Source organism: Lissotriton vulgaris, chromosome 12 (genome assembly GCF_964263255.1).
Source record: "Lissotriton vulgaris chromosome 12, aLisVul1.2, whole genome shotgun sequence".
NCBI lineage: Eukaryota > Metazoa > Chordata > Amphibia > Caudata > Salamandridae > Lissotriton > Lissotriton vulgaris.
The window spans coordinates 554,951,224-554,961,430 of NC_141700.1; the positions used below are offsets into that span (position 1 = coordinate 554,951,224).

Genomic DNA, 10,207 nt, shown 5'->3' on the forward strand with positions numbered 1-10,207 from the left:
CCAGAGAAAACATGTGGGTAATCATTGATTAAGTTTTCTAATTCAGGATTGTCTCTTACTGAAACTACTTGGTTTTTTGAGCCCGGTCTGAGTACCATTCCAAACAATCCTTTGTGAAACCACCCTAAGATGTTCAACCCTTTATGTGCCACATAAATCTTGCCAAATATTTTCCTACCCTTGAACTCCAGGATTATTCTATGTAACCAGAAAGACTTATTTCACGTCCCTCATATGAGACTGGTTTACGTCTGGGGGAAGGAGGACCCTATTAGGCATGTGGCATGATAGAGTTCAAGAGTGATCATGGAAATACGTGCACCAGAATCCACCAACAGATTAAGTACACGATCCCCAACTTGTATATTAACATAAGGATCAACACACAAGTCTGGATCACCAATAATAACACCGTCATCTTTAACAACTACAACCATATTGCTCAGATCTTTAGTCACAAATTCCTCCTCACCCCGTAATGTATCCTCATCAACCACACATTTTACAGGAGTAGATTTTTGGATCAATCTGTTTTTACCTGTTTGACAGACCTTGGCAAAATGCCCTATCTTGTTACAGTTTTTGCATGTTACAAATTTTGCAGGACATTTCCCATTGGGACCATGTGGTTTGTAACCACATCTAAAACAAATGTTTGTTCTAGAAAAAAATGAGTACTGTTTGTCATAGGACTGTTGTCCTTCCGATGCTTTGTTGAATGCACCTCTAGTTTCTTTGACTTTGACTGCCGAAATTGATTCATTTTTCTTTTCCTCCAATTCTTTTACAGAGGTCTGTGAAGTTTCTATACTTTTTGCTACCCTTATCGTCTCTTCTAGAGTGGGATTGCCCAACGTCAATAGCTTTTGTTTAATCGATTTATCTGTACATTTACCTATAAATTGGTCTCTTACTAGCTGGTCCGCGAAATTCTCAAATTGACAGTCTGAAGCAAGACTTCTCAAAGCTGTTATAAAGTTGTCCACATCTTCTCCAGTGTTCTGGGTGCAAAAAATGTTTTTATGTCGAAGCACTACTAGGCTAGGTTGGACATCGAATCTTGTTTGTATTTTTTTTATTGTCTCCTGATATTCATCAAGAATTTCACCTTCAGTTAGCACTGGGTCTGGAAGATGTTTCAAAATCTCTCTCCCCTCAAAACCCAGTGAATGCAACAGAATGTACTTTTTCTGTTCAGCACGAAATCTCATGGCACCAATTGCGCCAATGTAAGTTTCAAAGCCATCAAACCACTTCCGCCATTTTATTGGAGGGTCTCCTGGTGTTTCCAAAAATGGAGCGGGAGGTGAAACTGCTTGCATTGCCATGATGGAAATAACTGAAGTTGAAATTGTTTCTTTAAATGTTTTTTGAAAAAAAAACAAATCACCAAAAATAAAGTGTATAAGTAAATGTATGTAGTTCACTAAATAATAGACAAAAGTTTTTCTAAAGCTGTCCACTTGAAGGCAGTATTTCCGTACTCTTTGCAAGCTTTAAAAAAAATAATGGCTTTATAAAGAACGAAGATGATTGCGCTGCTAATGCCTTTGAAATGTAAGAGCAAACAATCTCCTTGTAGCATAAACACTCTAATTTTCCTCTGTGTGAAGAAAGAACCCTTTATGAGGTATGTACTGTCTTTATGACGTTTAGACATGAACAAACGTTCTCTTCGTGTAGAGGGAACCCTTTGTGACGTCAATCACTAGTTTCCTTTTATGCGTGTCAGGGATGGAACGCAAACGTGCTGAAGTTTAACAAACGCAGGTGTGCTGAAGGTCAGTCTCATACGCACGTTCTGTACGTTTTTTCAGTTGCTGGAACGCATGTGTGAGGTATGCGTTCCAGCGCAGATGCCTGCGTGCGCCGTTAATTTTTACATTAAAAGTTCCCCGTGCTCTGCTCCCAACTTTTGAATACTGCAGGTATTACAATCGACCCGCCAACAGCATGCGCAGCTTACCGCCAGTCTATTTTGAGACTCTTCTCTGATACAAGCGCTGTAATTTCACAATGAACAGCAGATGTACATAGATTCTGTTCATGGTGGTTGTTTTCAGTTCTGCGCTTTGCCGTCCGAACTTGAAAAAATGCTTGTGCTTCTCCAAACAGCTTGCTTAAAAAAAAATTAAGTTGCTCCTTGTAAAAATTTGTATTTGGCCGAATTACAGGGAGTTAGTTTGTGGGTTCTTGTGGGTTGTTCAGCATTTGTCGCCAAAAAGATGAAGTAATGTAGACTGACATCAGGTGCGTTTAGTTCAGGTTTATTAAATCAACAGCTGAACAACCAAGCAGAGGCCCAGGTACATCCCAAGTCAGATCTCTCGTCAACTGTCCCTCATAGAACCTTCACACACATAGCTAACTCGCCTAGAACACCAGGGATCTAGGATTCCAGTAAGGCACATAACAATAAGCATAGGCAAATACAACTTATGAAATACTACAGTCTAGTACAAGGGAAGAAGTAAGTGAGGTGTAGCTTAGTTTAAGTATTCTTTGCCAAGAATCTATTCCAAGAATTCTCTAATGGTCTAATCCGCTCCATACCTTGGTTTAGAATGAAGGAGGTCTTGTATCTCTCTCTCAGGAATCGATTTCCCAGCAACCTGCAAGGGTAGCCTGGAAACACTGGAGCTGGATTTCTCGGCAAGAGAAAAGACAGCGTCTCTCTCAGTGCATCAGCTGGAGGGCCGGCTTCCTTCGAAACTTGCTGCAGCAGCTGTGTCGGGAAAGTAGATTGTCGAACTGCTCCAAACCACAGTGTGTTTGCCTGGGCAAGTGTGGGCACATTTATACCTTAAAGGTGCAGAGATTGACGTAAGGTTGGACATAATAACGTCATCAAAGACTCAGTCCTTTGAAAACTCCTTGATTTCTTGGATAAATTAATATTCAAGCAAGGGGAAGTCCCTGACTGCTGAAGGTGGGTTTTTCCAAGAAATCGTTTCGGATTTTCGGAACTGGTGGAAGTAGCCATGCCGTATTTGGACTGCATGGGCTAAGTCTAAATATGGTTATGATTTCTATACCTATATAAGGATAGGGTGATTTATACCTATATATGGGCATGAATCGGTAAAATTACACTAGGGTCCTAAAACGCCACACAACAGACACATCTGGCAGGAGGTCCTTCAAGCTATGATGTCACCAGCCATTCTAGTGCCTGTATTGCTCGAATAAACAAGAAATAAGAGCACCTGAGGATTCCACTGCATGCCTTACGGGTCATCCCAAACCAGACGTGGTAATTTCTCAAGCCGCACAGAGATCGAAGAATCCTTTCATCCCCATCACATCCCCACCGGACCAAGAAGGATGCTTCTTAGATAACAATGGAAAGCGATTTTCATCCATGTCAGCAAAAACTGTGCGAGTTGCTAACGCCTTGCCCGTTCTGATATGCAGATGTGGTCCGATTTTGGGGCCATGTTGGATCGCATCCCTGAGGACAAAAAAACAGGACTTTTGAAAGATTTTAGCAGAAGGAAAATGCTCAGCTGCTGAAATAATCCACTATGCCTTGGACATAGCAACCACAGGCTTTAGACCACTAGCCGGCGCAACTGTGTTAAGACACCAAGGATGGCTTAGAGCAACATAATTTCATCCAGAAGTACAATCTAAAATCCCAGCCATGGCTTATGATGGCGACAGTTTGTTCGGAAACCACATCGATGACGCTCTATTAGCCATTAAAACTTATACAGAGACTGCCAAGTCACTGGGGTCCCTGCAGTATAGTAAGGTGCTCTTTTGAGGAGCATGTGGACGTGGCTTCTCCAGGTATAGAGGTGCCTACCAATGCACCCAACAGTACCAGTCCTTTCAAACACAGTATTGTCAAGGTTACCAGCAACCAGCATATTAACCACCAACTTTAGCTGGTTTCTCCAGACAGGGCTCTCGCAGTAAGCCACCATCTCAGGGACGCTACTCAGTTTGCAAGCATTGACCGCATTCGGGTACCAGCTATTGCCTTCCTTCCCCCAGTCGGTGCGAACATCTCCAATCACATCCATCAGTGGTGATGCATTACTATGGACAGATGGGTCCTGAACTTGATATCCTATGGCCGCACTCTAGATTTTGTCCAACGTCCACCAATCATTCCACCCAGGGGATCGCACCCCACATGTCTTCACTTATTAACACAGGAAGAAAACATTATGCTAATAAAGAGAGCAATAGAGGAAGTTCTGTAGCACAGAGGAAAAGGTTTTTACTCAGTCTTTTCCTGATAAAGCAAAAAAATCAGGGAAGTCGAGACCTATTTTAGACCTCAGACAGCTCAACAAGTTCCTCAGAAATCAAACCTTCAGGACGATTACGCTCTCAGATATCCTTTAGTACCTCAGCAGTGGAGACTACATGACATCCCTGGATCTGGAGGATGCCTACTTTCATGTTCCTATCCACCCCAAGCACTGGAAGTTCCTCTGATTCACAGTAGCTGGTACCCATTATCCGTTCCAAGCCTTTCCCTTCGGCCTGATATCCGCTCCGCAGATATTCACCAAATTCTTGGTCCCAGTTGCTGCCGCCTTACGAAACCAAGGTCATAAAGTATTCCCATACTTGGACAACTGGCTCCTAAAAGCTCCAACGACCTGTCAAGCTGCCAGGCCTGCAGGAGCCTGCATAACACTTTTTCAAAAGCTGGGCCTTACCATAAACAAACGGAAGTCGTCCGTCATTCCCAGTCAAACAATGATCTTTCTGGAGGCCGATCTAGACACAGCCCAGAACAAGGTCTTCCTCTCACAAGCCAGGCAGGAATGATTGCAAACCTTCACTCTTAACCTATTTTAAAAAACAGTGCACTTCAGTAAGGGCATACAAATTGCTCCTGGGCATGCGGTCTTCCTTGATCGACTAAGTACCTCTAGCTCGTCTTCAAATGAGGCCATTGCAAGAAGAGCTTCAACTGCAATGGATTCAAACAACTGGATCCTTTGACAACAGGATCTCTATCACTCCACGCATGAGAGAGGCTTGCATGGTGGAGCTCAAGGTCGCATCTTTCTCAGGGGGTCTTTTTCTGCTTCTGGTTTCAGAATTTATCGTCCCCACAGATGCTTCCATAGTGTGTTGGGGAGGCCATCTGCAAGACCTTCAGATTCATGAGAAATTGTCCTCTTAATGCACATCAACAGGCTGGACCTCAAAGGCATCTTTCTCTCCCTGCAAGCTTTCATTCCTCGGATTGCGGGATCATCAGTGTTGGTCCATACGGACAACACCACAAGCATGTTTTATGTCAACAAGCAAGGAGGAACCAAGTCTTACTCTTTTTCAAGTGGCCCAAGAGCTTTGGAGTTGGTTGACGGATAATGGAATATCCCTAAAAGTGGAGCATGTTTCAGGGCTTCGGGAATACTGTGACAGATGCCCTCAACAGAACAAAGGACAGTTGCACGAGTGGGAGCTGGACCAGGACCAACTGGACAGGATCTTCTCACAATGGATCTTTTTGCAACCAATACCAAATGCTGGTTCTTCGCCAGCAGATTCCCTTTCCCAAACTCTCGGGTGAACGCCCTTTCAATATGTTGGGCCGAGATATATGCTTACGCCTTTCCCCTCATCCCATTGATTCCCATGGTGCTCAGCAATTTGAAAGCAGGACACTGCTGCCTACTTCTGATAGCCCCCAAATGACGCAGGCAGCACTAGTTCTCAGAGCTTTTCTTCCTCTCAGGAGCCATGTCCATCCATCTTTTACTGATCCCAACCCTAATAACCATGAATGAGTTTATAGTTTATTTTTTTTAATTTTTTTTAATTAATACTTGTTCTATAATATAGTATGAATATTTATTTTTCATGTCTGTACGTATTGTGTGCATATGGTTATGCACGACTGCTCTCATAAGGAACGTTTGCTCGTATACATACACAAGTTTCATATAGTGCTAGTACTACCCACCATCCTCTAAGGGTACTTAATTGTTTTCATTACTGCTTGCCATTCTGATTCAAGCATGTGAATCTATGAAAGATACTCCAGTACTGGATAAGAAATAAGTTACTTACCTGGAACTGCAGGTATCTAGTATTGGTATCTTTTATAGATTCACATGCAACCCACCCTCCTTCCCTGAGGGGTTCCCCTTATACTTCGGTATTCCTATCCACACTTGTGCTGGAAAATCTGAGAGATTCAGCCGCTCTTGAGAAGGTTCTAGAGGGTGCTACTACTCATTGGTTGTATCTAAATTTTGGTCCTCATTTAAAAAGGAGGTAGAAAGGCTATTAAATTCATGGTTTACCCTAAGATAGCCTAGACAAATAATTTTAATACTGCTTTATTTGTAGTACCGTGGGCCTCCACTTGGGGGATAGATTCAAGCATGCGAATCTATGAAAGATACCAATACTGGATAACTGCAGTTAAAGGTAAGTAACTTATTTCTTATACCATACAATAACAGCCTAATATAAAATGACAAACCATACTGTAATGTACAGTGACAGGGCATACCATATCCTATTATCCATTCAGATCACCCTCACTTCCTTTTACTTCTACCCACCATTGAAGCCACCAGTCACCCTCTCCTACCATTACATCTACCCACCCATCAACCCTCAAGTTACGCTTCCCTCTGCCCGGCCCACACCCTTACATTTTTTCTAACTTTGCATAGCAGCTGCACAACGCCAGTAGCTCTCCCATAAGCGAGACCTATTGGCTTTGATAACATGTGAGGTAATAATAGATGTAGACCTCTAAATGTGAAGGTAAGTTGGTGTGCTTGGTATGCACTTTGAAAAAGCTTGATCACTTGTCTTCAGGCCAAAAGGACTTTCTATAGGTAGTATTAATTGCCACTCCTGGCTCTCACAAAGCATTTAAAGCTTTGTAGTGCAAATCTTATCTCCCTGATGTAGACCTAGATGAAGGGAAGCAGCACCTGCATCCTGAATTTTTCTTGACGTACCTTTTTGTTTTTTCCAGATGTTAGGTAGTTTGGTAGGTGTTTTGGCCTCTTTTCTTTATTATTTTGTTTATTATAAGGGTAGTATTCACCTCCTGCCCCAGCTGTGCCAGGGTAAAAGTTATCTTGTTTTATATGTCTTCAATTTAGAAAACTCGGACACTGCCACAAATACATTTGCTTTAAGGTGCCAACAAAGTCTCATTTGTTGTTGAATGTTTGATGGGAATCTGAAAATATGAACGTGTATATGTTCCAAATGATGCCTCCCACTGAATTGTTCTTTTTTTCCTCTGCCAAGAAGTGGGATTGTTAGACATACTCACTCCACCATTGTACTGTGTGGTGCTCGTTGGATACCATACTCATTCACCTCCTGGGAGATTCAGAAAGTGTGATTTTCCTCATATGTCAAGCCTCTTTCTCTGTAAGACGGTATCAATCATGAAGACCTTCTCTGGGATGGTCTGTAGTTTCCTTCTAGAAATTGAACGCATGGGGTAGTCTAACCTTTGGAGTTTCTATTTTTGGGGAATACTGTTTCGACTTTTGTTTCTGCACCTCTAATCGTGATGCTGAGGATCGCCCTCGTTCTTTCGTAATTGTGCTTATTAGTAAATAGGCTTGATCTCCTTGTAGCCAGGGAAAATGCTTTGGTTGGACCTGAAGGTACAGGTGCCTCATGAGCAGGGTTCTGCATAGTGTCAATCATATTGTTTAAGTGAGGGGGAAGACGTTTGCCACCCTCCAAAGTCATATTAGATAAGAGATTCCCAGTCGAAAATTCCAGGGAATCCTTTTTTTTTTTAAGTGATATTTGACACAATCAAGTGGGAGGCTCCTCTGGCAGTGCCTGGCGAAGGAAGTTGCTAACCAGTTTAAAGGCAAACCTATTTGTGAACAGCAGGTGTGAGAGACGAGTTGAGGATTTGAGGTTATCCTCCTGGGCTGGGGTTCTTACTTAGCCATTTAAGTGTTTTAGGGAGGTATTAGTATTCAGAATTCCCCTTCTACTGAAATGGATCCTGATGGAGCAGTTTCCAAGTTCTCCCTGATTGGCTTTGAAGGCAACCCATTTTATCTTTCAGTTTTTTGTAAGGCAGATCCGTAAAGATGGCAGTCCAAATTCTATGAGAATCAGGATGGCAGACTGCACAAATGTTGTTCTTCCTACCACAGGAATATCATTGCTAAAAGAGCAGATGTAATGCCTTAGAGTACTGATAAGTTGAGAAACTCCTTTTCATAATTATACATTTTAATATTTTATGATATACGAACTGATTATACCAACCTCACTTATGATTCCTTTGAGTTGATTCCTTTAAGTGTCTGTGTTTAATATGAGCTTGAGTTTTGTCAAATAAAAACGTTTCCAAGAGTATGATTTGAGTAAAAAAAGACTGATGGTGCACACATTTATAATGTATTCAAAATGTAATTGCAATTGCTCCTTTGTAGGAAGTATTATCCCATTACTCTCACCGTGCTCTGGATGATGACATGAGGAACCAGATGGCAATGGATTGGGTCAACCGGGAGCAGGACATCCCAGGAACTCTCACCCGGGAGCTGTCCTCAACTGAGAGGGAACTTGATGATGCCAGGCTTGCTGGCAAGGAGCTTCGCTTTCATAAGGAGAAAAAAGATATCCTGATGCTGGCAGCTGGTCAGCTGGGAACCATGCATTCTGCTACTTGTTAGACTGTGCCAACAGGTTCACCAACCATGCCAACCCTTGCTAATACTTGTTCTACTCTGATTTAGACTGAAAGGGTTGGTTTATAATTGGACTTATCTTGCTGTCATTACAGATTTGTGATCCGTTTGCACATTTTGTACTTTTTTAAATTCTATACTCTGTATAGTGTTTTATACTTTAACAGTACATTTAAATACGTAGATATATTTAGCTATCGGATATTCTTTCAAATAGATAGTTTTTCAAAGTAGCTTTCTACCAAGTAGATCATAAACCTAGTTCACTTTAGTATTATCAAACTAGTTCTTCAATATCGGGAACCATAACAAGTGCTTGTTGTTTGTACTTTCTTCATATATAGCCACTCATTTATGCAAATATCCTAACTTGGCGTTTGCAATTACTATATAGCTAATTGATCAGCATGACCAGGTAGCTGTGCACAGAGAGGAATCTGATTTTTCATGAGCATAGCAATGTTTAATTTGACGATCAGAGCATGAATGAGTATTGCACGACAGTCACAGTTTTGTAAAATAGAAAAGCTGTTTGTGGTCTGTGATAAGTTTAGAGCATATTGATTCATACATGGAAATGGAATTGAACATTTCCTATGGCCATAGAAGTTTTCTAACTCGGGGTCTTCAGTATATTCACATGCTTAAACATTCTGCCATAATAGGTTTGGATCCCAACCTTTTTGAACTTTTAAAGACACCTGGACTGTTTCAGTACAGTTTATTGATCGGTCATCCTGTTCGCCCTTCTTGATAGTGTATTGGTAATTTCCGGCAGTAGCAAACCGGACTGTAAAGCACTTCTGCAAAAAGAATGCTGTGAAAGGATTTGTAGTCTTCATTTGCTAATGTATTTCCTTGGGCAAACAGCACTCTTAGGCCCTCACTATGTGCTTCTGACAGTGGAATGCCTAGTGGCATGATTTTCTTGGCAAGTATGAGTTACCCAGTGATTCTGGACTGCAATTATCAGATCCAGAAACATAGAACTGGGTATTACTGGGCGTGGATAAGCACAAGGGAAAATAGGTGCAAACTGATAGGGACCGTGAGCAGATGGTCAGCCTGGCACCCACCAACTGCCTCACCCTCCCTCAAATACTTCGAGGAAGACAGTGCTCCCCAAGCCACTTCATCCTGAGGGCCAATCCTGTCTTTTGATTCACACTTCCAACCCTCCACCAGGCCTTCAGATATTTACCAACTGAACCATATCAGCATAGGCAGTTGATGTGTTGAAGTCCCAGGAATAGGTGAAAAATGTGTTCAGGGACCCTATAAATCTAGGTCTAGCAGGTTATTCCCCAATCGAGGGATGTCAACTCGTAACCCACCATTGACTGCTGGGGAGATGGCCAGACCCATTAATTACTGCCCCAGTATCTCTCCTCATAGTTAACAAAGAACATGTAATGAGGGCCATAGCTTTGATTGTTCTGCTCATGTGGTAAGGTACAGGTATTGTCTTCTCCAGTGCTTCCATATTTTTTTTAGGGAGGCACAGAGTCAGACTGATTTGCATATGGCCATGTCTGAACTGG

General features: G+C 42.0%; 1 protein-coding gene across 1 annotated transcript in view; it reads left to right on the forward strand.

Moving 5' to 3' along the window:
* Nucleotides 1-9,844, forward strand: part of LIX1L (limb and CNS expressed 1 like) — a 265,194-nt gene extending 255,350 nt beyond the window's left edge. Inside the window, exon 6 of the mRNA XM_086945367.1 lies at nt 8,409-9,844. Coding sequence (XP_086801493.1) covers nt 8,409-8,651 — 243 coding nt within the window. The 3' untranslated portion in view covers nt 8,652-9,844. The remainder of the gene's footprint in view (nt 1-8,408) is intronic.
* The last annotated feature ends 363 nt before the right edge of the window (nt 9,845-10,207 follow it).